Source organism: Ciconia boyciana, chromosome 21 (assembly GCF_034638445.1).
Source record: "Ciconia boyciana chromosome 21, ASM3463844v1, whole genome shotgun sequence".
Classification (NCBI taxonomy): domain Eukaryota; kingdom Metazoa; phylum Chordata; class Aves; order Ciconiiformes; family Ciconiidae; genus Ciconia; species Ciconia boyciana.
In genome coordinates, this window is record NC_132954.1 from 332,662 (window position 1) to 360,258 (window position 27,597).

At 39.1% G+C, this 27,597-nt stretch overlaps 1 protein-coding gene across 5 annotated transcripts; it reads right to left on the reverse strand.

The window, feature by feature from the left end:
* Nucleotides 1–463: 463 nt before the first annotated feature.
* On the reverse strand, nucleotides 464–27,249 carry HNRNPR (heterogeneous nuclear ribonucleoprotein R). 5 transcript variants are annotated; one of them, XM_072884873.1, is made up of 11 exons: nucleotides 27,092–27,249; nucleotides 20,427–20,592; nucleotides 18,007–18,125; nucleotides 17,472–17,579; nucleotides 16,625–16,738; nucleotides 9,247–9,423; nucleotides 6,450–6,585; nucleotides 5,139–5,344; nucleotides 4,209–4,358; nucleotides 1,934–2,055; nucleotides 464–1,746 (listed from the first exon to the last, which is right to left on the reverse strand). In XM_072884873.1, the coding sequence occupies exons 1-11, from the start codon at nucleotides 27,164–27,166 to the stop codon at nucleotides 1,134–1,136; spliced, it is 1,986 nt and encodes a 661-aa protein (XP_072740974.1). In that variant the 5' UTR covers nucleotides 27,167–27,249; the 3' UTR covers nucleotides 464–1,133. The 5 variants fall into 5 exon arrangements, with proteins under 5 accessions (XP_072740974.1, XP_072740973.1, XP_072740972.1 ...); XM_072884872.1 differs by having other exon boundaries at nucleotides 20,427–20,595; nucleotides 27,092–27,246; XM_072884871.1 differs by having other exon boundaries at nucleotides 20,427–20,613; nucleotides 27,092–27,214.
* Between the last annotated feature and the right edge of the window lie 348 nt (nucleotides 27,250–27,597).

Sequence of the window (27,597 nt, forward strand, 5' to 3'; positions counted from 1 at the left end):
ATCAAAACCATCTCCCTATGTGTTTGTACACTGAATAATACCTTATGGCTGGATCCTAACAGAATAGCCTCTAGAGGGACTCCACAGTACATAATAAAAAGGAACAAAATTAACACCATTGTAGGCTCTGCTTCCTTCTCCACATTACATTAGAAGATTATATTTAAATTAGATCTCCGTGAATGTTTGGATACATTGCAACACTTTTAAAAAGAAAAAAAAGTTTCAAAATTAGATGCTGGTAAGTTACTGAACAGCAATTAAACAACGAGTGCCCTTTGGGCTATCTGTAATTTCTCCTAGTTTTCAGTCTGATGTCCACAGTGCTACATGTTGGAAAGCACAAGAAATTTTGCATGAATTTGATCACTCACATAGGCAGTTATACTTTGAAAACAATGTTTTTCGCAAGAATTACCAATGAAATAATGTTTTAGGACACAATTGAATTTGAAATAGGTAATGTTTTGAATAGATTTTTGAGTTTTATTGAAATCTTACATGAACAAGAAATTGGAAATACAATCACATCAAGGAACAAATTGCCACGGCTTTGACGTTTTAAGCCAAACAAATTTTGTAGGGCAGATTTTCAAAAAGGTGTGAAGTTATAACAATTTAAAAACACAGTTAACCTACTTCTAGGAATGCAAAACATACAATCATGTTATTTTCAATACAAGAAAACTTAATTTGTTGTAATTTCTTAAAACTACTAAGACAAAGCACTAGCTTTTACTTTTATGTACAGCATACTCCTATGTAGTCTATCCCAAATCAAAAAAAAAAAAAAAAAAAAAAGAAACTGTCCAAAACCAGAAGTTCTGCAAAATCATGATTGAACAGTGTGCCATTCCTGCTTTTAAACTGCTAAAATGAAGCCTAAAATGATAAAAGCATTGAAACCCCGTATGGAGTTCAGGAATTCTGCAAGCCCAGTAATGTCCAAGTGCGTTTATGAAAAAAGAAAACTAAGAGACTCGAGTATATACACAAGAGAGTGATTCTTCAGCCCAATACAAATGGCAGCCAATCGCTACTGAAGGATGAAACATTAAGCCAATTTTGTTTTGAAGGATGTAGAGCTATAGCCAATTCTATGTTTCCAATATTCTCAATCCCTCCTCACTTGTCTACTTCCACTGTTGCCCATAAGTATCCTGATAAAATTCCTGGTTGTCATTATTGTAACCATAGTTACCGGCATAGTCACCACCTTGCTGGAGCGGCTGTTGAGCGATGGGTTGGGAGCCCCAGTTCTGCTGGTTGTTGGTCTGACGGCGCTTGGAATCAGGTTGGTTGTACCCATCTGCCTTTCTCTTGCCTCCTACGTTGCCCCCACGGTTGCCCCTGGCTCCACGAGCACCGCGTCCTCTCTGCTGCTGTGCAGGACCCCCTCTCCCACCCCTGGCTCCTCTTGGCGGTCCCATGGGTGCCCCCCTCTGTGAATAGCCAGCTCTACCTCTTGGTGGTGGTGCTCCCCGCCCCCTAGGTGGTGGAGGGGCACCTCTCCCACCCCTTCCTCCTCCTCCTCTTCCTCTTATAGCATAGCCATCATCATAGCCGTAATAGGGATCTTCATAGCCACCACGGTAGTCATGATAGTCATAACCATAATAATCATCATAATAATCTTCATAGCCATAGTAATCTGGGGGATAGCCATATCCACCTCTCCCTCCACGGCCTCTGCCTCTAATAGGAGGTGGCATGCGAGGTGGAGGGTAGTAATAATAGTCTTCATACCTATTAAGAAAAAGAAACATGCAATTATTTATCTTCAAAAGTCTCCCAAAATAAAGTATAAATTTCCCCTTGTTGATTAACAATACACAATATGGAGAAAAGTCATTCAGGTTCTTCTAAACTAGCTCATATTTTACAGCAGAACTTCATTCTGCAGCATTACAGTAGTGCAAGAATGAACACTCACGCAGTGCTTCTGGAGGCCTGTCTGGCAGCCTGACGTTCTTTCCTTTTCTTATCCGGTGGCTTTGCTAACACTATTTCAATTTCTTCCCCTTCTATCTCTTTCCCATTCATTTCATTCATAGCCTGTACAAAAATTAGAAGAGAAACATCTAAAAATTTGTTTCCGTTCAAAAGGAAACTAAAACTTAGTGAAAGAAACCAGATGGTTGGGCTGCTCCAGGTTGAACTATACCACCTGCTTGTTTTCTGTGCTACTTGAAAGAATAATATGTAACATTCTGTTTGAGTGCCACTTTCTTCACCAGTTACAGTGAAGCAGCATTTTTAAAAAATTCTCTTTATATAAGGGAAAAGAATGGGATTAAAACATATTGAGCATTATTTTTAAAAAATCAGACATAACACCATCACTTTTTATGTTCCTATATCCCTTGGAAATGTTCCAGAAATAAATTGACAGAAGTTCTCACTACTCACACTGACACCAACACTCACTGTACTTGTAAGCCACATAGAGAACACACATACACAAGAGAAAGAATATTTTTATATTTGTATTATATGTATATTTCTAGCTTCCTAGCTAGTTGAATGTGCTACATGAGTGCCTCTGAGGAAATCAAGTATTTCTGAGGACACATACTTAAGGGGGGAAAAAAAACCAAAACAAAACAAAACCACCCTGAAACTTGGTGATCTCATCAAGTGAGGCAAGAATCCTCCAGAAAAGTAACGTGTAATTTGTAATTACCAAATGCACGCACAAAGAGAACTTAATATACATACACAAAGTACTATTAGGAGTACACCCCCCAATTCTTTACCGGGAGTTATCTGCTTTGCATTTAACATTTCTGGGTATTAATATTTGCATTAACAAAGACTTTACATGTCTGTACAGCTACATGCCTCAAAAACATTAGAGATCATGGTGTTTTACTTCAAAGAAGGTATGAAAATAAGTAAACACTGGAATCAATGGGCCAATTCCATGTATTCCATGCATTAATATCATAATAACACTTTCATTAAAAAACAAACACCATACCCGTACACAAAATATCTCACAAAATTCATAAACCAATTTAGTGGCCATAAATCAGCCACCACATAGGGCAGATGTGGTAGTATTCCAGCTTGTTTCAGAGATGATGAGCATTAGAGATGCTCTGCTGTACTGCATCTGATCTGCATTTTCTCATCTGCTACAAGTTTTCAGTTGCTCAAATCTAAAAGAGCATTTAGAAGTAACGTCTACTGGGAATGGAAAGTGTTTAAAGACATACTACACTAAAAGATTTCAGGAGGTGTTGCTGACCTACCCTTTCTGTCAACAACCTCCTACCCTCTCGGACATGGTCTAAATCTATCGAAACTGACTTCAACTTCATTAAATATGAGTGACGTTCATCCTAAAGCCAAACTAAAGAGTATTCTAAACCCTATTTTGGTGGGCAGGAAAATTGTAAGCAATTAAATGGTTATAAAATGATTAATAAGGTTGAGTAAAGAGCCTTTGAATTGTCTATGTAGCCACATACAATATACTTGCTCAAGACTCCCAGGTGCAAAACATTTCCTCCCCTCCTTCTTCCCCCCATAAACTATGGATTTAAAAAATAGATGGAGTAATTTCTGTAGAATTCAATCCACTGAAGTACAAACAGCAAAGATTAATAACCTTCTCAACTGCTCTTAGATACAAAGGAAGACACCTTTGAAGCTTACAATAATGACCTCCAATGTTTAAGAAGTCATTTACAAGAAACCTTCTAGGGAGCATGTAGAGTTAAAAACAGGTAATGCATTAAGGCAGTTGCTAGTGTCATTCTTCTCCCCTTCACAAGGCATTTTTTTTAATTACCTTGCAATTTCTATTCAATACTTTTGTCACTCCAAAACTACACACAGCCTTTAAATAGGGGTCTTTGAGAGACAACTGATACCTTCTGTCAGTGTTTCCTCAGAAAAATTGTCTAGGTTGATCTTTTTTTTTTTTTCCTCTTCTCTAGACTCTCCTGCATTGGTCTATACCTCTTTTCCAGTCTACTTGTTAACTTGCTACAGTTTTGTCCTTTGCAAGTTTCACATCCTCCTAGCTACTGAAATCATAGGAACAAAATTATTAGTGTTAAAATTCTCACAATGGGAACCTTATTAAATGGGCTCTACAAATTATGTTATCTAGATATTTACTGTAAAGAAATTTCTTAAAACCATTTGTTCAAAATAAACTGCTCACCATCAATTTATCTAGGAAAGAATAATCAACCTACCTTCACTGCTGCACCTCTGTCCTCAAAATGAACAAAAGCATAATCCTTCAACTTCTTTACTCTTTCCAGCTTTCCAAATTCAGAAAATGATTTCTCAAGAATTTCTTCTGTCACAGTAGTGGCCAAGTTTCTTACAAATAAAACTTTAACCTGGTGAAAAAATGAGAAAGCAAGCTGTAATTTTTAAAAGTCAAACCTCAAAGGAAACTAACAAACTAATATGATGTTATTCCCTTCTCTGCATTAAGAAATTTTGAGTAACCTTATAAATTCCATACCTCTTTATAAAAAAAAAAAAAAAAAGAAAGCCTTGTAGTTACCTGTATGAAGTTTCTACAACTTCTCTCCTTCCACAGTTCCCTTCCATGACCAGAAGAATATCCAACTTTGATTTCTGCTTCTGGGATGCTACAAATCCCAGTAAAATTTTAGTAATAGACCTCAAGAGCAGCAAAGAGTTATCCCAAAACAGAGGGATAAAGAGCACGTCATTCCCTACACTGAACCTTGCACGGGAATGCACGATTGAAGCTACAGCCTAATTATTTTCCTTTGTCGCCCCTCCTTTTTCTGATTGATGGTTGTATTATTTTGGTTGTATACCCTCCGTGTAACCACAGAGATGCATACTTCATCTCACTCTGGAAAAGTTTTACAAAACACCCACCTAGTATTCATTATCAGCAGAAGCAGATAATGAACAGACTGATGTGCCATTCCAGTAGGATAACCCTGTACACTACTGTTCAAATGTGAACAGCCAGTTACAACAGCATGTAGCATGTACCTAACATGTTACACAGGCAACCAATTTGCAGTGCTCAGACCATGCCCTCAACACTAGCATTGCTCAGCTGGAACAGATCTGTCACTATGGCATAAAGAAATTCCTCCCAAAGCACAAGAGCCTCCAGTTATGTTTTTACTTACCTTTGCCATGACTTCTGGATCAGGTTCCTCTACCGGATCAGCCCATTCCACTGTCACAACATTTCCCCAGACTTTTACTTTCCCACTCATCAAGCGGCGGCGAGCTTGTGCTGCTGACTTGTGATCCTCATATTCCAAGAAGCAGAATCCTCGATTCTTCTTTTTATCATCAGGTTGATGATACAAGATTACATCCACCAAACCCTCTGAAAAACAGGTCTTTAGTATTAAGCTTCAAAAGGAAGAAAAAAAAAAAATCTAGAGTCTACTCTAAAATGCCTTCACTTGTTTTTTGTAATACACAGCCTTTGAATTTAACACCTGAAAGGGGGAGGGAGCACAAGAAAAGCAAAACAAATAACAGATATCCATACAATTTACCCAGAAACAGGTCACCTAGCAGGTGAAATTCTCCAGAACAAACCTACCTCACAATTAGGCCCTGCAAAACACCAACCTGAACAGTTCACACAGTGTAAGTTTTCTATATTTTGTTTTACCATTTTTACATTTTTTAAAAGCAGTCAGCATTAATACGTGGCATCTCCCTGCCTCCAGGGGAAGCTGGAAAGAGTTTCTTCCACGTCTCTCCAAAAAGAGGAGAGATAACTAAATGAATATTCACCTTCTGTTTTCACCATTTCCCTAAAGTACTTATAAATAGCAATCCTAAAAAAGAAGCAGTACATTAAAACTCTCCTACAGGAACAAGAGCAGGCGATCAAGACTTCGATTTCTTATTTAAAGCAGAAGCATCCTTCCAGTGATGAGCTGACTTTTCTTCCTACCTGCTGCATATACTGGGGAACAACACTGAAGAACTGGGACAGAAATTAATCTGACATTAACTATTTCTATAATAACATTCCCTCTAAACTGATTTAGTATTCCCTCCTCCCCCCCATCATTCCTCAACAATACATTTGTTTGAGGGTCCCCCAAAATTTCAGTTGTGAAAGCAGAATCCACTGTAGATCCAGTTACAAATACAGAGCCTTCAACAGGAAGCTAGAACAGGTAACAGAATTAGGACTTTCACTTTTTTCCTGAGTTCGTTTGTGCTGTTTCCATCTCAAATTGTAAACCTACAACATCATTCATTTAACAATCAGTAAAACAAACACTAGTCTCTTTACACTCCACCATAAAATATATTTGATATACAAAATTTCTACCAGAAACAAACTTGGAATCCAACTTGGAAATAGTTTAAATGATAGCTGAATGCATCTGCCAAATAACTAGACCTACAAAAAGGAGACTGAATGGTATTTTGGGATCAGTGTGACAAACTCATTAAGAAGGTCTTACCTGTGACTTTACTGAACTCTTCCAATATGTTTTCCTTAGTCTTGTTCTTTGGAATTGACCCAACGAATAACCTGTTATTTGCCACGGAGATGCATACTCCAAGGTGCTTCCCAGGACGGATTTCATAGTTGTCACACTGAGAAAATAAGAAGCCATTCATTTGCTTTATGCACAATAATATGGATAAAAAGATCCCCAGAATCATAAAATCAGCTTCTGATTTTCTTCATGATCTACTATTTTTGTGCATAGTGTATTGATTCGCATTGGAAGAGAATTACTAGAACTGCAGTATTTGGGCCAGCATTCACTTGGAAGAACGTCGCCAAGCTTAGGTTTTCCATAGAAACTTCAGAAGTTCTGCTGAATGGAAAGCTACAAAGAGACTGACGTACAAGAAACAACACGTAACAGATACAAATTGCATGGGGTGAATTCATTCACCTACTGTTTATCTCAGACTGGAAAGATCTTTCTAGACAATTGGTGACTGCTTCCTGTGCTGGGACTCAATATCAGTCATTGCTGCTGTTATTAATAACCAAATACATAGCATTATAGATACCAAGAGTTCTCCCACTTTTCTTCGATAGCTTTTAAACATTGAGCACATTTGCTGTAAGATACTCAAAACTCTAAATCAGTGTGTGACCTTGTTCCCCTTACCCCCACTGCAGGGATTTTTTGGACCTTGTAAATGCTACGACTCTAGAAATTTTACTGTTAAGTTTTAAAACTTCCCATTAAAAAAAATTTAGCCCACTGCTTCATGTTTGTGCCCACAGTTGGATTACTCTGAACACCAACACTCCTGATAGGTTTTTAAAGTTACAAGAGTTCAACCTTTAAAAAAAAGAAAAAGATAATTCAAGATAGACATCATCTTTGTTTTAGGTAGGATTTTTAAACACAACCTAAGAGGATAGATGTTTGATCATCAGCCAGCTTCTGAAAATGTCATCCAATTCTTTAAAAGCAAGTTTTCAGCCATTTTTACCCTAGCTGAGACATAGCCATACAGATGACAGAGCAATACCTTCAGTACCCTTCATATTCAAGCAGAACTAGAACAATGTTAATGTACCACAAGCTAACAAACAAGATCGCTTTAAAGAAGACAAAAACATTTCAGAATTTTGCTTCACATACAACAGTGATTTATAACACAATAAAACTTTGTGTTCCAGTACCATGAATTTAATCTGAATCTGCTTTTCAAATTATGTCTTATCTTACAAAGCCATTTTACCTACAAACAATCCCATTCCCATTGATATCTGCAAACACAAGCAGAAGGCCCACCTGGTGCAGAGAAACCAAGACTTCAAAATTTCAAGTTTATTTTCTGAAAGAACCTCACTTTGTTATCAAGGCTTAATTATCTCCAAAATTCAGCATGTGTCTGCCCCATTTTCCTTTCCCCTGGTAGTCTGTGGAAAATATTTCATGTAAATACAAGCCTGGCCCCATTACCGGATAATGGTAGGGTGGAAGAGGTAGGGGGAAGGGAATCCAGATACAAGACTTAAGGAATGTATTCCCAAGAAACCACTGATTTGGTGCAATATCCAGGGAATGAAGGTCAGTCTTCCATCAGTAGCACATTGCTTGCTACATCTCCTGTCACTTCAGCGTCTTCCCTTTCATCTCCCTCCATCAGTAAAAATTTAAAGTAACAACTCTGAGCACCTTCGACTTGGTCAAAAAAAGAAAAAAGTTTCAAAACAATTTTTCCTTCATAAGTTACTAATTCATATCCACCATCTTCAAACACTGAAACCCAGAAGCAATCAATTGCAAAAACATATTTTGTGCATCTCCTTCAGGAAACATCCAAGTAGCTTCTAGAAAGGAAAAACAGCCTAAGCAGGGACATGCAATTCCCAGTCCTGGAAGAGCCTAACATAACAACTGCAACTATTTCTAAATACATGAAAATATCTGAGAGAACAAACACTAGAACATTTAGAGGCAATGACTCCTTCTGAAGCCTTTACAAGACAACAGACTCACTTCATAAGTTTCTCTAGGTTTCAGCGGGGTTTTTTTCCCCACAGCTTAACTAGATGTTTAGGTCTTCCCCCCCTTCTTGATACAGGATCAGCTGAATTCTGCTAAGGCAAATGAGATAAAGCATTTTTCCTGTTTTGGTTCAAAGTACAAGCAGTATTTCACAGCCATATCCAAAACCTTGGGAGATACACACTGACCTGCCTAATTCTACTTCCTCCTCTCAGGCAGGGGCAAAGCCAAATGAACCAGGGCCCTAAGCAGACTGCTGCCTCTCATTTTAACTCTCTAGGGATTGCTCCGTGTCCTTTGCCAAACCATCTAGATGCAGGCCAAGTCAGGTTTCCACATAGTGAGCTGATTGCATGACTGCCATTGGGAAGAACTAAAGGCCACTTTATGGTGAACCATAAAGAGCACCAAGTCCGAGACCTCTTCCACAACAGCAGCAGCAAAACAAAGCACCTCTAATTAGCTCTTTATAGTAGGAAGGGTGATAAAACTTAAACACAGTGAAGCTTAAAGAATATACTTTCCAGTTGTAATCAAGTAAGCTCTTACTATAATCAAGCCAAGTACTCTAGCAGTAGGCTATAGCAGACTACGGTCCTAGAAGTAGAACATTATTTGGATATACTAAATCAAATCAGGAGGCAATTTTTAAGTAAAATTTTGAGTCTGTCAATGGATGCTTTAATGAAACACTTCAAAGACTTCATTACCTAAGAGATTACCAACATGCTTGCTGTTTACATTATCCTGTCCAGTCTGAAAATAAGTTACTCACCAGTTTGACTGCTTCCTGTGCTGCATCTTTACTACAAAAGGTAATGAAAGCGTAACCTCTGTTTTGACCAGAAAGAGGATCCATCATGAGGCGCAGATCCCAGATTGGACCAGCTTTCTCAAAGAGTGGTACCAACTCATCTTCATACAAGTCTCGGGGAATCTTACCAACAAAAACCTAAAAAGGAAGAGGACACTTAAAGCTTTTTCAGATATCCAAACTTACTTTTAATACTTGAAAGTTCCTGGGAAAAGAAGTCTATTGCAGCATAAACCATTAGAACAGAAACACCGTAGCCATCATTGCAGCCCTCACAGCAGCCAACATTATTGTGTGCCCTACTAAGCCTTCTAAACCTCCCGCTGTTAGTACTAGGTTTTACAGATGGAAAACCTGGGTTTGTTATTTACATTGAAGAGGCTGTAAATTTCCACCACTGAAGAGGCAAATGGTTCTTACCTGGTTATAATTTTGGTAATTAAAAACAAAGACCTTACAGACTATGTGGCTGGGTATCCTATATTAAAGTAGGCCAAGCACTTCCTTGCTCTTGCAGTATTTTCAAATCATTCTGTAGCCCAATCTTCATTAGAAAGCTACAGAGACGGGAAAAAAAGCGCTACAAAAATACTTAAATTGCCCGATGCACATTTTCCACTTTTAATACATGCTGTAATCTTACTTCCAGTCTGTATTTGTTTCAGCTTCCACCAACTGAATGTTTTAGTATTTGTCTGGGAAAATCTGGAGTCCTCATGGTTTTGTTCCTTACATAGAGCGATGTCAACAAACTTTGATAAAGTTTTGTTAAGGAGTTTAATCTCTTCAACTGAGGTCTCCCTAGAAAGCCCCTCCCCCAATTGTTTCATCATTCCATCTCTCCTCGGAATTCTCAAAACCTCTGAATTGCTAATACAAGCAAAACATTCCAAACACCCAGTAAGATCAAATTCTACTTATTTCAACCTCAAATATTTTTTGTAGTAAAAAAAGCTAGGAGGAGTCAACCTTTTCCATCTAGGTGAGGCCTTGCCATAGTGATATCTGGTACTGAAGGCTTAGCAGATAATTCCAAAACTAAAGACACTCAGAATGCCCATGTAAGCATTGATATGAACAAACCTGTGAGGACAGCATGATGACTCTGATTTTAAAAATGTGCAACACAAATTCTTTTCCTCCAAAGGAAAGCTAGAACCTTTAGATGTTTCTTTACGCTATACAGATATTCCTGAAACTCAGTTTCCAGAACATTTCTTTCACTTAGCTTAGCCTCTCTCAGTTCAGTGTGAACGCCAACTGACCACGATTTATTTGCTATTGGGAAAAAAAGGAATGGATTTATCATACTGAGTGAAAATTTAATGGCAGAGCCAACAGGCGTTCCCCTCCTGTCTCCCCAAAAAGCTTAGAAATCCCTACAGATAGGTATTTCCATTGTCTTTACCTAGAACATTTCATTCCAAAACCCATGCACAGTTTTTAAAGACAAAAAAAATGATACCACCATGGAAATGCACAAGACAGGAACCCCAACTTGCTGCTAAGACAGTCAAACTGTCAGCTGAACTCTCCACAAACTGTAACTGTTTTCAAGTCAGTCAAATGTAAAAAGTCCACATTAAATTCCTTGTTTCAGATGCCACCATTTCCAGCAGAAAGGTAACACACCAGAATAGAAGACTTGAGAAAAAAAAAAAACCCTAACCCAAATACAAACAAAGTCTACTTTTCCAGCTATTTACCAAAGATTTACCATCGTGAAAGGTTCTGTTTCCTCCTTTCTTTCCAGTCTCTTCAGCTCACTCTCTACAAGCTTTAGAACACCAACAATTACACAAGACTGCTAACTACAGTTCAGGTAATACACTCAAGGAGCTAGTATGAGAAACAGAATTCAGGATTTAATTTGAATACATTCATATCTGACCTATATTCTAGAGTAACTTCCATTTATAACAGAAGGACTAGATAACTCTGTGGGAGTAATTCACATCTAAATGAATTTGCTCTGAGCCTGTAAACTTAATATGTTAATGAACTACAAGATCAATACTAGACCTGACAAGCACCAGGTGAGCATCTTGCAAGGGTCAGAAGAAACATATGCAATAACTTTTTTTTAGGTATGCTGATAAGCTTGAATAAAGTTGCTGAAATACCAAAGAACGTAAATATCAGATGTCTTGTTTCGTTTTTTAGTCCCACAACAAGAGTACTGTGGAAAAACTTTGGAAGCTGGCATTATCAGTGAAACAATATAAGGCATCTTGTCTAAGTAGGATGCAACTGCATCACTTCTGGGCCTTTGTTGGGATCACTGACTTACTTTTCTCCAGTTTTGCTTCCTAAAGGGCCTGTACAAAGTATTCCACTTTACTACTTATTATTGTTTTAGAAGAGTAATTATGAAAAGTCTTAACTAGGAAAAAATTCAACTTCAGTTTCCTGAACAACTTTACAGAGCATTACTGAGGGGTGCAATCCACTTCTGCATTCTAGATGATGCATCCTTCAGTTATTTCAACAACTGAGCCTCTTCTGTTGTCACCACAAGCTAACAGAAGCGTACTGCAGCATTGCAAGAGCTTCTTCAAAACCTCTCTCCATTTAATAGTGCTCTTCATGTGCTTTGCAGTCAATCTTTCCTAAATGCCAGATTTAAGTGTTAATTAATGTAGGCTGCATGACTGCTTCATCTCAACCAAATCTACAATCTTCATAAAAAAAAGAAAAAAATGGAAGTGGAAAAAAATTCTGGCACAGTGCAAAAACCTTTGAACCCCCACAGTTCTTCCAGTACAAAAGCAACATTCCATTTCTGTACTAAATCCAGCACAAACTTTGTCTAGTTCAACTCCTGCTGAGTTTATTATACCATTGCTTCTTAAGTTAGAGTTATTACAGTATCCGATTCTTGCCATTCAATTTATTATGGACAAAAGCAGTTTAAATTGCCCCAACTTCTCCAATAACATAACATTCTCCAGACTGCAAGTTAGTCTCACAACCCTTTTCTGACTTTTTGTTACAAATTCTGACCATGCACCCACAGAGGAGCAGATGCAATACCAACTTACCATTCACAGAGCTAAGAGTGATTTTGCATTTTTGATAACAACATTCAAAGTTGTTTATTATATACTTATCCAATAAAATTCAGCTCTGAAGAGGACATGTAGCAATTCCTCCATTTTTATACAGTGTAAGGTGTAATATACATATCTAACCTTGCACATCATCTTAGCACATTATGGGCAAATTTTACAGAATTTTCAAGTTTTCAAGAAAAACACTGAAATAGAAGTCTCTCAAAACTTTAGGAGTAGGACTTACTTTAACTGGAGACACCTCAATAAAACTGAAACTAATCCAGCAATCAGTACAGACTTAAGTCAATTACTCTCTTCACGCTAGCTGCACTGCACAAGTTTTGAAAAATGCTTTCCCTCTATCCCTGTTATATAGTGGGGTAAAGGGCTGGTATTTTACAGTTACCAGCGAAGCCTCCTGTTCTTCAAATCATGTTTTAAATGGTATTATCTTCATTTACACCAAAAGGTGAAGGATGGAAAACAAGTACCACATCAGTCACCTCCTTAATTTTTGGTGTAACATTAGTCTGGACAGGCCACATGAATGTCAGATTTTTTTTTTCACCCTCCTCTAAAGAAAAAAAAAAAAAAAAAAGAGATAAATATATGTTACAATGATCCTTCCGTTTTGCTGAATTTAACAACTAAAAGCTCCTCAGCAGACTGAAGATCAGGAGTGAAAAATATGTATTTTAATCAGTTTAGCAAATACAGCTTAACCTCATTAGGTATTACCCACAAATGTAGACACTACAGATACGATGTTAGATTTACCATCCAGCATTATCCAACTGGAACACTGAATGCTTGTCTTGTTTGCATGAAAGCTTCATCATCCCTGACTAGTAGTGGACTTATGACTAATTCCTTTTGTTCCTTATACACTTAAACAAACTCCTCCTTGCTGTGACTGAATTTAATATTTATAACAGTTTCTTTCCTTGTCTTGTCTGCACTTAATTTCAAAAGTTACTGAAATTGCTATGTAGAAGTTACTACTGTCTATGTGTCCTCCAATGTTGCTGAACAAATGGTTTATTTTAAACCACAATAAGACAACTTAAAGTAGTTTTGTGTAAAAAAATGGAATTTGAATACCACCAAAAAATTTCTTTTTTTCAGCATTGCTGCATATACACTTTAGTAAATTGATAAGCTACAGTTAGCATAGGGCAAGCATACCTAAGCAGAGCTTGATGAGCTATGCAAATCATCAGTTACAATCTTTCAGTTCAAGGACCCATTCTGATTACTTCCCCCTGCCAAGGAATTTATTTTTCTTCACAGAATATGAATATTCCCTTTAGAAATCATCCTCACTATGACGCTTCTAAGCATCTTCTTGACGGTATATACAAAAGCTTCAGCATCTCAAAGGATGCAAAAAATAATCCATAAACTTGAAAGACATTCCAGAAGTTGATAATTTTCTTAAATCTAATCTGGTGATTTATAGAAGAATCTCCAAAAGAACTCCTGCATCAAAAACTAGTCACAACAGCGTGATTGAGAGTATTCAAAGTGTTTAGAATAAACTACTAACAACCTGCTAGGGACCAAAACCTTGCAGAATAGGTAAGCAAGGAAATACACAGCTCAAGCATTTTCATAACCAAACTGAAGTTTGCTCATAGCTTGCTAGCAAGATGCACAGGTTCAATCATGACCTTGAATTTCCTGATGTGCTTACTGACTAGACTTAGTCCCAGGGGAGGGGGTGGGGGGTAGATGGATGGGGATATCTTTAAAACCCTTCCTATCATCTTTAAGAACAGCTGGTGTAACAGGAGGTAAGAAAAAGCAGAGAAAAAAGTTCTTAGCAATTTTAAGCAAAACAAAGGAGCACTGTACAAGCCCCTTGAGAATAAGCAGTTATCAATGTTTGCAGATGCAAATGACTAAGCCACTGTAAGGAGAGAAAGAAACACTCAGATAATTGCTTCCATTCTCATCCAATAAATGCTCCCATAAACGTCTCCAAGTATCAAGGTCATGTGACCTCACTATAAGCAAAATGCTTTACACTGGAGCAGCAAGTCCTTAAATAAAAGGAATACTCAAGGTTAATATCAAATCCTATTGCAATTATTTTCTCCCCCAAGCTTCCACACAGCTGTAACTACTTTGTCTTTATTACAGAATCACATTCCAAAAAGGTCCAACTGCTCTTAAAGCCCACCCACCTGAAAAAATACATTGGACAGCTTCACCCGCATAATCCTTCCAGCAAAATGTTCACTGTGACAATTTGTGAATGTTCAACATGCTGAACATCCATAAGATTATTTATCAATACTTCAGTTTTACTGCACAATGTTCAAGCACATATTGAAAGAGAGTTAAAGAGTTAACATGTAATTAATTCCACTTTACGTTTTAAAAAGACAAACTAGTTGGTGTACAAATATTTACAGTAGAAAGATCTGATACATCTTGGGGGAAAAAAGTCGACCTGGTATGTACCTTCTTGAAATTAGTAACAGTACTTGAGTGTCCTTAAAAACCAGAAGTTTGCTATTACAGACACCAGTGACAGCTCTGGCATCAACATATCTGAGCTAGCACAAGCTATGAGAGCTTCAGTATTATTTAAATAAGTTGCAAACACAAAAGATTCACTGCCACAATCCAAAGGGATACAACTTGTGTTTTTTCATATTTTTACCCACAATATTAGAAAAGAGGCATTTACACTCCCACATAACTAGAACTGCTGAGGACAAAAGAGAAGTGGTTCTCAAAAGCTTAAGAGAAAAACAAACAAACCAACCAAACAAAAAAACCCCACACCACACCCCTCACTCTGGAGGCAAAAAGTGCCAAAATAATCTCCAGTCACTTGTATTCAAACATGGTCTGCCTAGTCTACCGAATCATAAGATCGTGTTTAAGTTGTTGATTACTATGCCTCAGCTCAACAGCAAGAGCTAAAGACTAAATTTAATAAAGCATACACCAGTTTCAGGAAGGTGTTCAGCATCTCAGCCAGTCAAACCAAGCAGCATGTCTAAAGCAGTAATCAGTCTTTAAATCATACAAAATGCCAGCGATAAATTAATATGGTAGAGGTATGGTTTCTGCAACTAGTTGGCTGGGTTTTGCTACGGCCTCTAATGCTGATTCATGGGAGAAGCATTTATCTTCTTATCTTATCCACAAGTTACTTGTTCTACCAAGCTTCAGGGAACTTAAAAGTACAAAAAATTACTCTTAATAGTATTAAAGCACAGCCAACTTTACAGCTTTCCTGTGACTTCCCAAAGAGGCTAACCATCACCGATAGGACAAAATACTTAAGATCAGTCAAGTATTTTCAGTCATGAGTAGAATAGACTAGTTCAGCTAGAAGGGACCTACAACGATCATGTAGTCCAACTGCCTGACCACTTCAGGGCTGACCAAAAGTTAAACCGTATTAAAGGCATTGTCCAAATGCTTCTTAAACAGTGACAGGCTTGGGGCATCGACTGTTCCACTGTTCAACCACCCTCTCTGTAAAGAAATGTTTCCTAATGTCAGTGAGGTATGGTGCAATTAAATAACACTTTATACCATCACATAATCACCCTGGCAACACCACTGAGTTGGTAAACAACTTCTAAGCCACCTTTCTGAATGCAGAAATGCAAGACTTTCCAAAAGGAAACAAGCTACGTGGACTCTTTCAGCGTCAGCGTTGTAGTTTCACTATCAGTCCATGCGAGCATCAAGGATGTTTTCATACAGATTGAAACAAAAGCAAATAAACAATTCCTTAGTAATTACTAATCTCAGCTGTCCTCTTCAAAACTTTGTATGTGAATATCTTTATACAATACCCAAGTCTTTTTCATTTTCAGCACATTGCATGAAATAAACCTTGCTACTGTCACTTAAATTCCATTTATGTTGTAAACAGAGTCAGATACCTTTGAGTCATGCTTTTATGTATCTATACAGCTAATCCCTACACTGGTCACTTTTTAAGTGATGGACCATAAGCCGGGTGGACCCAGCTTATTTTAGGGTGGACCATGAAGTCTGACAATTTAATGATTTTAGATTTTAAGAATTTTTACATAGCCTTTCCTAGTATATTCCCCCTGCTTTTCCCCCCTCAACCTATTATCCTGTCTTTTGCAGAATATGGAGGAGTAAGAAAGACTGATTAAGACACACAAATATAGAAGAATTCTTTCCTCTACAATACTTTAAACTTTCACTTGTAATACAGTTTATTTTCAAGTATTTTTTATCAGTTTGCACAAACATACAAAATAACAGATTAGTCTGTATATACTAACCTCTGTTCCAATACCAGGCTGAACACCGGAATATACAGTATCTGGAGGAGGGCCTCCATATTTCCTCTGTCCTGTAGTTACATCCAAAGTGTAACCAGTCCTCTCTAGCAAAGCCTGAAAAAAAATTGTCACATTAGTTATTGGGGGGAGGATAGTGGGTTAAAATATAAAGAATAAAAAAGTGTCCCAAGATAAGCATTTCCTTATCTGCTCCTTGCCACATTTGATAACAAGGTATACATGGACAGACAGAACCTACAAAAAAACCTGTTATTTGGGGGGTTTAAAAAATCCCCAAACAGCCACCACAAACAGCAACATTTGTTTTATACTGCAAGGTCACTGGAAAGAACTCATTTTTCTTTTCCCTTATTTTCCATTTTATACGTAGAACTCCAAGAAGAGTTTTATACCCCAAGAACTCCAGAACACCAGGCAATTCTCTTCACCCACTCGGTACTTAGGTTTTTGCACAACAGAAGAGTTTCTTAATATACTAACACCTTGTTGAAATGTCCAATCAGTCTCGAAGTAATTTTATGAGTGTGTAAAAGTTTTAATATAAAAGGACAACTAAGACAATTCTTAAATAGATATCAATGTTTTCATAGACCTTACATAACATTAAGTTCATGCATTTTGGCAATTGTGTAATCAGGAAGATCTGCATTTCAAACAAGTGCTCTCTCTTTTGAATCTCTATCATGCATACATTTCTTTAAAGCCAAGTACGAATACACTTATCCAGGTAGTATTGATGCTTTTTAAGTACATCCAAAATTAATTCAGTCTGCGTACAGGTAATATATCAGGTAGTACAGAATAATCAGTATTTTCTAAGTGTTACCTTAATCTTTGCTTCATCTGGTCCCTTCGTTGATTCCTGTACTTTGCTGCCTTGTTTCTCTCTTTGCCTGTAGGTCTTCATAACTCCACATAAAAATGCACTTTTGTTCTGTAGATACAATTTACAAAATAATTCAATTGTGCGTATGAAAAGCCCTGGGAATCCACCGAATCTTACACTCCATACTGTGAGGTCACTCTATCAAGCCAATGTAATAAACAAAATGTCAAAAGAATCCTTTAGATAAAATATAACAATTAATTGAACGAACTTGTCAGACTGAAAAAATCATCAGATTCCAGGTAGTATTTTTACCTTATTTTCTCAGTAGCACGCTCATTTTTATTATCTGGGAGCTTTTGCTTTGCACTCAAATACCTACACATTTAAGGCAATTTTTAACAGGCTTGTGATTTGGATTTGAAATGTTAGAATACAGCAACATCAACGAACTTCTAAGTTACAACTCTCCTACCAATAGTGCCAGAACACTGTTTATACTTATGTGCTCACACTCCTGGAGCTCTCACCTTACCTGTACATGCGACAGGTCACTTTCTTTAAACTGCTGTAATACAGAGAGGGCTCCTTCTTCATTAAATTCCCTAAGAGCATCAATTGCTCTTTCATCAAGATCGACATAAGCTACCAACCCTAAAAGTTAAAGATAAAGAAGTTACAGATTTCTATTGAATTTCATACAAACTAAGAACTATGCAGTTTGCTTTTAAAGTCAAAAAGTTATGTTCCATAGCAACAGAATTATACATTTAATATAATTACATATTCCTACACAAGTATATGAAAGAACATGAGTGCAACAATGAAAAAAGTTAAATTAAAATGTATATACCTAAGCACTAACTGACGTGCAAGATTATACCCCATGTGTAACAGTTCTCTAACATTCAGGAATCCAATCTGCTGCACAAAAGCAGTATTACACACCAGGATTTGAAACAGTGAACTCTGGCTCACTTGTAATAATTTGGATTTTGTTTGTCTTTCGTTTTAAGTTTCACACTTCCGTCTCTTGAATGGAGCTGCTCTAGAGTAAGCTGACATGTGGACATTACAGGTATCCTATTGTACGTGAAAAAGGAGCTACCTAACTGACGATCAAATGCTTAGAAGCTCTACCCCACAAAATACTAGGAAGTAGAATGGTTTGTTCACTCTTTCCTCCAACTTCAAAAAGCAAAAAAATCAGTGGACTTCCTATATGTCTAAAATAATTTTTTTTCTTTTTTACTCATTTTGTTGCTCTATGCAGTTCAAGAGCCAGAATTCAAAAAGATATTATTTCGAGCCCTGCTATGTACCCGAAAAGGCTAATGTTAATTTTACAGGTACAGAGTCCCCCAAGAAACATTGGACCAGTTCTGAAGCACTTTTTCTGTTTCAGGATCTGTACAGGTTATTTCCTTCCTTTTGTAATGCGCTTGCATATGCTGTGGAGTGTGAGAAGTGCAGACTAAGATTTGCACTTTTTAAACTACACAGCGAAATTTAGGACAGATACCAAGAACTCCACACACTTTGCAACAGCTTTATCTCCAAAATACACAGATTATTTAACTGCTACTTGATTTCAAAAATGCACAGTAGTGCCAAGCCCAAGGACTACATTTCAGAAGTGATCCTGCATACTGGAAGGCACCTGTAACTTTCATGTAAGACCTCAGGAGATTAAAAATCCTAAAGTTCAACCCCAAATTTAGCTCGGGTGTCGAAAGTAGTTTGCTTCACTGACAGGCCCCTGCACAATGCGAACATCTTCAGTGGCATTAAGGAAGCGTGAATAAATGTTTTCAGGTTACTCATGCAGTGGAATTATACTAGGTAGTCAGGTTCTGGGCTGAAAAGCTTCTAAATCCCTTAAGAACTCCTCACAACACAACCTAACTGCAACACGTGTTAGAGCCCCACCAGTTCCTCTGCCCAGGCATTTACACCTTCTCTCAAACCATCAAGTGCACATCATCATGACCCACAGTTAGAAAGTGCATGTCTAAAGCCAATAAAAGCTGGTAAAAGCTTGATGAAAGCTCACTGTGAATGACTTCCAAAAGACATCATCCATGTGAGCCAGAGTATCATACTGAAGATTGGTAAGGTATTGTTTTTGAACTGCCTTCACTTGATCAGTGGAATTTTGACTCTTTTCAACAAAAACTGTCATCTTGCCACCAAGGCATTCAAGATCAGCGCATAGAGCATTTCTACTGCTTTGTGTAAATCTGTTCACAGAACACACTCTAAAGAGGAAAAGGAAGCCTCTATCGGACAAAATAATGAGGGGGTTACAAAAACAAAATAGAAAAACCTTTGTATATAGAGAAACCTCTCTAGGAGTTGCAGAGACCACTTGCTACCAGCAAGGTATTACTCAGTTTGCTAGATAGCTTAGTCCTCAACTTTGTTGAAAAGCAGTTAGTGTCAAACTGAACATTTCAGTGTAATAACCAACATGGATTAAACTGTCCACTCAGAACTAGAGAGAACAAAAAATCCACAGGCAGACTCAATTCAAATGTAGTCCCAGGCAAGACAAGCTAGTTGCTTCCCTCACTAAGTCACCTATCCAACCTTTGAGTGTTTAAGAACGACTGTGAGGAGTTGACAGTAGAAAAGTAAAAGCAAAATGATGATTCGGATTGAAGAAAAAAAAAAATGTACAGTTTAGTATGCTCAAACATACATCTTTATTTGACAACGTCTAAGAAACTAGTGCTCTGTGCCCTAAAGCAACTAAGATATCACATACAACACTAAGGATGTGTCAAGTAATAGTCAATGTCAAACCCAATTTGCCTTTAGGGAAGTCAAAGTAGCAAAACATTCAGAGCTACACAGATCAAAAACAATGAATTTTTAAACCTTAATCTATAAAAATTTGAAAATGGTATGCCCTCACTTTCATAACCAGTCAGAAACAAGAAATGTATATTATACCTGTCTGAAATATTTCATCAAGTCTCTCTGCCACCTTCTGTGGGAGGCCTGCCTCTATCAGTGTCTTGTAGTGTTCTGTGTGAGTTACACTGGAAGTATCCATTGGTTCTTCCTCTTCTTTTAACTGTACCGCATTACCATTCACCTGATTAGCCATTTTATTATGCTGCTGGAAAAAATTCAGGAGCTATATTACAATAAGCCAGAAATAACTAGTTTGTAGGACAATGCACGATTTATCTAAACTAATTGGTATACATGCTGCAAATGACCTGTATCAAAAGTTTTAATTAATACTTTTTGGATGCAGCTGATCTAAGTTTCAAAAGAAAGTACAACCCTTAATACTGTGGAAAATGTACATGGAAGAATTTACATAATTTTTTTTAAAAATGTACTTCATGTACATAACGATGTCTAAACTTTATCTGCTGATTGTCGGTAAGTTAACTGGTTACCATAGCAGCTAGAATGTGCTGGGATACAATAACAACATCCTTCAACGAAGAATCAGAAGAGCTAGTGCTATTTTCATTTCCCATTCCTCTACTTTTAAAACAATCGTTTAAAATTTAGTGAACACATAACCCTGCAGGGTAGCTTAATGTATAAAAATGTCAATACTCGTTTGCTAATTTTCACTTTCTTGGCTTGTTGCCATGTCTTCCTTCAAACCCAACATGCTGCATAAGACTAGCCAAACACTTTCTCACAACACCATCAGAACTCAGTAAGGACAGAAAGAGAAAAATTGCACTCTTATGCACATTATAATTTGAAGCTGCAACTGAACTGTTTCCATGCTTTCAGTTTTACTCAAATAGAAGCTCTACAAATCACAGCTACTTTTTTTATAATATAACTTATTGGTTTAAAAGGAAGCCATGACTGCAGCATCTTCAGTTCTTATATTAACGAAAAGACTTGCTTTCAGAATTAACAAACTGATTCCAAATATGTGCACTGAAAAATGCACAACTATCTTCTCAGAAAATTCCAGTGGGCTTTGCCCAATTCATTAAAAACAGTTTCAATTTCTCAATTAGCCAGCCAGCTGATATTTAGCACTCTCAAATAAAAAGGCTGACAAGAGACAGTTCAACTACCCAGCAGAGAACATTAGGATGATCAGCTGTTAAGTTCAGAAATGAAATGAGCCTCGGGCTTTAAAAGACAAGGAAGAAGTCGATGATCAGCAGTGAAATGATAACCAGAGATATGCAGCATGGTCGGAGCAATGCAATTAAGTACTGGAATACAGGTATGAAGATGATTCAAGAACAGGTTTTTTTTAAAAAAAAAGCTGAAGCCTCAAGCTATTTACTACGCTGCAAAACAAGTCTCCAAACATAACAACACCTCTAACAGCCGCTTGGGTACCCATCCCTTCTAGACTACAGCTCATGAACTTTCTGGAAGATATCCTATGAAGATCTGCAAGCTTGAGCAAGGAAAAAAAAAATCATTTTTCTTTAGACAGAAAAGTAGTGATTTTACTAAAGCTGTCTTGACTTGAAGGGCAATTTTAGAGAGATGTAATACAGCCTCACGTTGTTTCTCTATCAAATGGCACTTCTTTATGCAATTAGCGAGGAAAAGAAAGGAAGTTTTTCATAGCCATATAGCACGTATATATATATATATATACACACACACACATACACGTTCTGCTACTTGAGGAAGAGAAATTGCTTTCTAACCAATTCAGTTTACTTAAAAGCAACCGTGACTATAGCCTAATTACAAAAGACAAAAAATGCTACCTGAAGACTACAATAATGCTTACCTATCATTACAAGTATTAATGGAATTCTTAAAACACTAAGCATGAAGTTTCTATAGGTTACAAAACTCATGGAAAACAAAAATCAGCTAGATGTCTGCTTGCTAGATAGCCTCTGCGAGATCTCAAATTTGAAACAGTGCAGGGCAGAGGGGGTTTAGTTAAACTGAAAATGCTTTGGGTACAGTATCATTCTAAATCCCTCTTCTCAAAAATGCATAGGATGATATACACAAAAGAGATATACGGAGGGGGGGTTTTTTGTTTTCACCTTTTTGCTGCCTTATAAAATCGGTTACTTACACATATATTGTCTTCTCTGTATGCAAAAAAAAAAAAAAAACAAACCACCAAGAACTGTGAGGCTAAGCCAATACTTAAATACAGGTAAGTTATTTGAAACAATTACAAGTACCTTCTAAACTTCAGTGGCTTATGGTGATGCTCCCAGACAGTATTTTTCATAAACCCAGATTAGCTTTCAAGTGTCAGATACCCAAAAGTTTAGCACTGTTCTCAGTGTTGCCTATAACTGAACAAAAGGTTGGCAGCTATTCTGTGTCCAGGTAGCAACACCTCATCTGCAGTTCAATAACTGAAACTTCTGACAGGCACAATTTGCAGCCTAACGGCATGAAAAGTTATCTACCTTAATCACAAACATACTCCAGTGTGTGGAGCAATATCTAACCTCTAAGTATCAGATTACTACACAGCACCACAGCTGATCAAATGCTCCAAGCAGGCTTTTAGACAATGTAAATTAAGTCTCAGCATTTTAATTCACTAGCTGCATGGTTTATTTTTGCTTAAAAATTAGTATCCTCATAAAGAACTTAAGTCAAATGCAGTGCATGTTCACCAGCCAGAAAAGTTCAGTTTAGGTGTTCAAATTTTAACTATTTCCTGTCACAAACTTAATTTAAAAGACTTTCTTAAAGAAATTTACTCTGCAAAAATTTGAAGTGACGTAGCTGTCAAAATATTCAGGTCCTGACAGCATCCAGAAGAAATGTATTTCTTTTCACAGTTATAGCAATAGATTCCCTGCTGGCTTTGCAAGCTTGGCCTGAAATCTGAGATTAGACTGACTTTTCTTTGTGAATGATCACCAACAACCAAAATTACATTTCTTACAATACCAAATCTGCACTCTGAGCTCAGCAGAGATACATGGGTGAAAGTCATAGCTGAAAAAGATCTTTTAGCTCTCCCTCTAGATAACATCAGCTAGATGTAGCTGTCAAGAAAAATATTTTTAACTGAATTTTATCAGTAAGGAAAACACACAATGATTTTATTAACATTTTTGTTCTCCTCTAAAAAAAAAATATTAAAAGCATATTAAAGAAAAAGAGGAGTGATATCCATGTTTGCATGCACAGTGTGTCCATGTGAGTCAGCCTATGACAGCCCGGGCCACACAGAAGAGCACCCGCATGCACTCAAAAGTTTTTCCTCACATTAAGTAGCGCAAATATCTAGAAAAGAGGGAGACTGGTTGAATCAAAAAGATTTTAAGTGTGGATTATAAGTAAAGGATTATGTATATTAGTATGTGTGGGATATGCATTTGTTTTTAAAACATGCAGAAATGAATGAATTTAAAACAGCGTACACAGAAATGTGCTTACCAAATGAGCAGCAGTAATAAATACACATTGGGGGCAACTTTACATAGGCAAGGAGAATTTCCACTGGTGCCCGAGAGGCCACCTAGCTTCCCCACCTCAGAACTGTGTGTACCGGGAAGGGGAGGATTGTCTTGTTTCAAACTTCACACTGTTGTTGCCAATAATGTTTTTCTGAAGACCACGAATACTTCATGATATAAAACATGTTTTTAGCCATCCACTATCTTTCACCTAGAACTCCTGCATCTCAAAAGAGTAATTTGCAAGTGACTAGTCCTTATTTTAAGCTCTAATCATATGACAAGTAGGAGGTTAAAACTACAGGTGCTTCTAAATTACTCAGAAACAACCTTCTTTTTCATGTTTAATAACTCAAATGGCTCAAATAGTAATTTTCCTAGAAAAAAAATTTAACACACATCTGAGCCTACTAGTGTATGGCATCTTGAAAACAGAAACTTGATCTCAGCCTCAATCCGACAATCACTGGTTAAACAGCCACGATGTTACTATTCCCTGTATTTTATACCATGCCTCTAACAGAGGTTGCCACCCACAGACTATCTAAGTATAACTCCATCCAATTAATTATAAATTCACAGTCTAGTTAACTCAAAACATGCTTAGTAACAGCTCAAATGAGCAGGAATGGCAGTTTCTAGCAAAGGGACAATAACTCAAACTACCATAACCAACTTCAGAGTGATTATACATCAATACTGTTTTCAGCCTTCTGCCATGTAACTTGATTTCATGGAGGAACTCAACTTGTTTAGCTCAGGTGCACAGGAAGCATAACTAATTTATACATAAAAACTCCGCACCAAAGTCATTCAACTTGCTTATGTTACTCTTCCTTCTATCCAATATATCTGTGTCAAGCATTTAAGTTAGACCACATTAAAAATAGCATTGAGGGGAAGTTTTCTGGGTTTTTTTTGTTTGTTTTGGGTTTTTTTAATGAACCACAAGAAAACAAGTGTAGTCCCTATAGTTATGCCTTACACTTCAAGAAGGTTCTTGTCAAAACAGGAAGAAAAGAAACACATGAGTGAAGGGAAGATAAGAACTCACATTAAAAGACTGAACTGGGGGTTTATTAAAGCCTCACTTGTTACAAACATTACTGGCACATGAAGGCATTATAGCCATTTCTTTTGTACCATAGCTTACTCAATCACAGAAAGTACATTTTAATAGCTCAATTATGATATACTAGGTGTTTATTAGCATGAATGACAAGAAGACTTGTTTCGAAGTTATCACACCCTGAAGACCTTTACCCATTAGCCACGTTTCCACACCAGCATTTCAGTGGCAGACTATCTTTATGATAAAGCGTAGTTAGCACCCTCAACCCTTAGGCGCAGAGTTCTCAGCCTTTCCCACTCCATAACCCCACGGAATGAAAAAATCTGAGAACCTCTATCATGATGCTAAGCAAGAGACTAGCACAGCCCATACAGAAACTATGCTTCAGTAGCTACACAAGTACTGTGGGGAGATTACTTTACCACAACAGGTTAGCAAGGTGCACATCAGTGCCATTAAAATACAGCACGGACGGCACCAGAAGCTACTACATTTTGCTAACCTGAGCTATAAAGTCTGTACATGCTTGTTTCTAACTGGAGTTGGCCATTCATAGCTCATCTGGTTGTTTGGGTCGTACAGAACAACATTTGCGGCACCCCAGTTCAAAGCAACACTTCAACAAAAATGAGCTTTGTTCTGACGAATTTACCCTCAAAGAATTTTTCAGATCTTTGCCTAAGAAAGCAGGCAATGTTGCTTTTTTTGACAAAACTAGTAAGTTGAGTGTTAGCAGGAGGCTTAAATATTATTCCAACAGCGTTCACATCTAGACAGAAAAACTGAGAGATAAGGATATTAAGTACTCATGGGAAACACAGTTTCTAGGATACAAAATTATCAAGCAGACTCTGCTAGTTTGCAAACACCACAGTTTGCATAGATTAAAAAAAAAAAATTACACTGAAAGATGCAGAATTCTGGCTGGATTACCTTTACTTTTGGAAGACGTAAAAAATTCAGTGTTATACAAAGTATAATCTCAAAGAAAAAAAAACAAAACTGTAATCTCAAAAAAAAAACTCAAAGAAGAAAAAAACAGCTTCATGAGCATTAACATCCTTCGCAGCACAAACACATCACTGCTGGCAGGATCCTTTAGTGCAGTATATAGGGGAAGGGGAATCTAAACAACTTTTTGAAAAGGAGTAGTCCAGCACAGCTTAAGTACATAACCAGCCGCGTTCAAAAATCGACAGGTAACAAGGCCGCTAAGACCCTGCAACCAGAGCCTCATTTTAAAAATAATAGTAATAATGATGTACTTAAGCAAAACTTTTGAAGATTTAGTAAAGGCCTGCGGTAAAAGATGGTTTAAGAAAAACAATGCCTTAGCAACAAAATTCTGGAGAACTTCTTCGGAGCATCGACAAGTGTCACTCTCTCAACCAAAGCATGAAGCGCGAACCTGAGAGCTGCGAGTAGGTGCAGTGCAGTTCTCCCTCCCTACAGCCGGCTCCGTGGCAATATACGCTACGCAAGGCTTGAGAGAGCGCTGCAACAGCGATGCGTTTTCTACGGACAGCTGTCTTCGGTCCCGCCGGCACACCGCAGGGCAGGCCGGGCCGCGGGCGCTGCCAACCCGGGCGCCCGAAGTGCTGCAGCACCGCAGCTCCGCAGCGCCGGGAGGGGATCGAGAAGGGACCCGACTCCCGGCGCGGCGGCCGCGCCACCGCCAGCCCTCGCAGCAGCCCCGCGAGAGGAGCGCGTCCCGGCTCCCCGCCACATGCAGACCTAATCCGCGTAGCCGGGCGGAGCGGGGCAGCCTCAGCCCGCGGCCGCGCCGCCCTCCCCATGCAGGGCCCGCGCCGGGCCGGGCCGCCCCGCGGCGCCGAGCCGCCCTCCCCCCGCCAGGCCGCAGGGCCCGCCCCCGGGCCGCTCCCCGGCGCCAGCTCCCGCGCGCGGCCGGCCCGCCCGCCCCGCCGCGGCCTGCGGGGCGGACATGCCGCGGCCGGCACCCAGCGACGCCCCCGTCCCGCTCTCCTACGCGGCGCGAGCGCTCCGGGCCCGCCTCCGCCAGCGCCGGGCCTACCCGGAGCCCGCGGCTGCCCGCCCCGCCGCGGGGGCCTACGCGGGAGCCCTCGCCCCCCGGCCGCGGAGCCCCCCCTCCGCGCGAGGCGGCCCCCCGGCGCCCCCGGCGCCTCCCGGGGACTCACCGGAGCGGGGCCTGCGCGGCGCAGCTCGGGCCCAAGCAGCGACGGCAAATGGCGCGCGCTCCTCCTTCTCCTCATGGACGGCGGCGCGACCCCGGCAACACGCGGGGTTTCCCGGAACTGTTTCCAGGGACCACTGCTTCACCCACTCAGGAACTCACGCTCTGGACGAGCAGCCGGCGGCGCCTATGAGACCTGGGAGGCGGGACGCGCCGTTCCTGCTGGAAACCAATGGGAGGGAGGCGCTGTAACCAATCGCGCAGCGCCTTCAACCCGGCGCGCCGGTAGGGCCGGCGCTGAGGGGATTTAAAGGGGCAGCGCCGCCCGTGGCCTCCGAACAAAGGGAGCGCGAGGAGCGCGGGGGGCTGCCCCCGCCCTTCCTCTCCTATGCAACGCGAGGGCAGGCGCCGCCTCTGCGGCCGGGCGGGGGCGGCCACGCAGCCTCTGCCTGAGGGGAGTGGGCCCGGCGGCGGCTCCCTGCAGGCCTGGCCGCTGCCCGGGGCCGCTCT

Excerpts from the sequence above, each read along its gene's own strand:
- HNRNPR (XM_072884871.1), bottom strand. The coding sequence starts at position 27,166 with ATGAGGAGAAGGAGGAGCGCGCGCCATTTGCCGTCGCTGCTTGGGCCC. Across the intron at positions 16,739-17,471 it reads CAGATGAAGCAAAGATTAAG|GCTTTGCTAGAGAGGACTGG; the intron begins GTAACACTTAGA and ends ATTTTTTTTCAG. Across the intron at positions 6,586-9,246 it reads CACAGGAAGCAGTCAAACTG|TGTGACAACTATGAAATCCG; the intron begins GTGAGTAACTTA and ends TTATTTTCTCAG.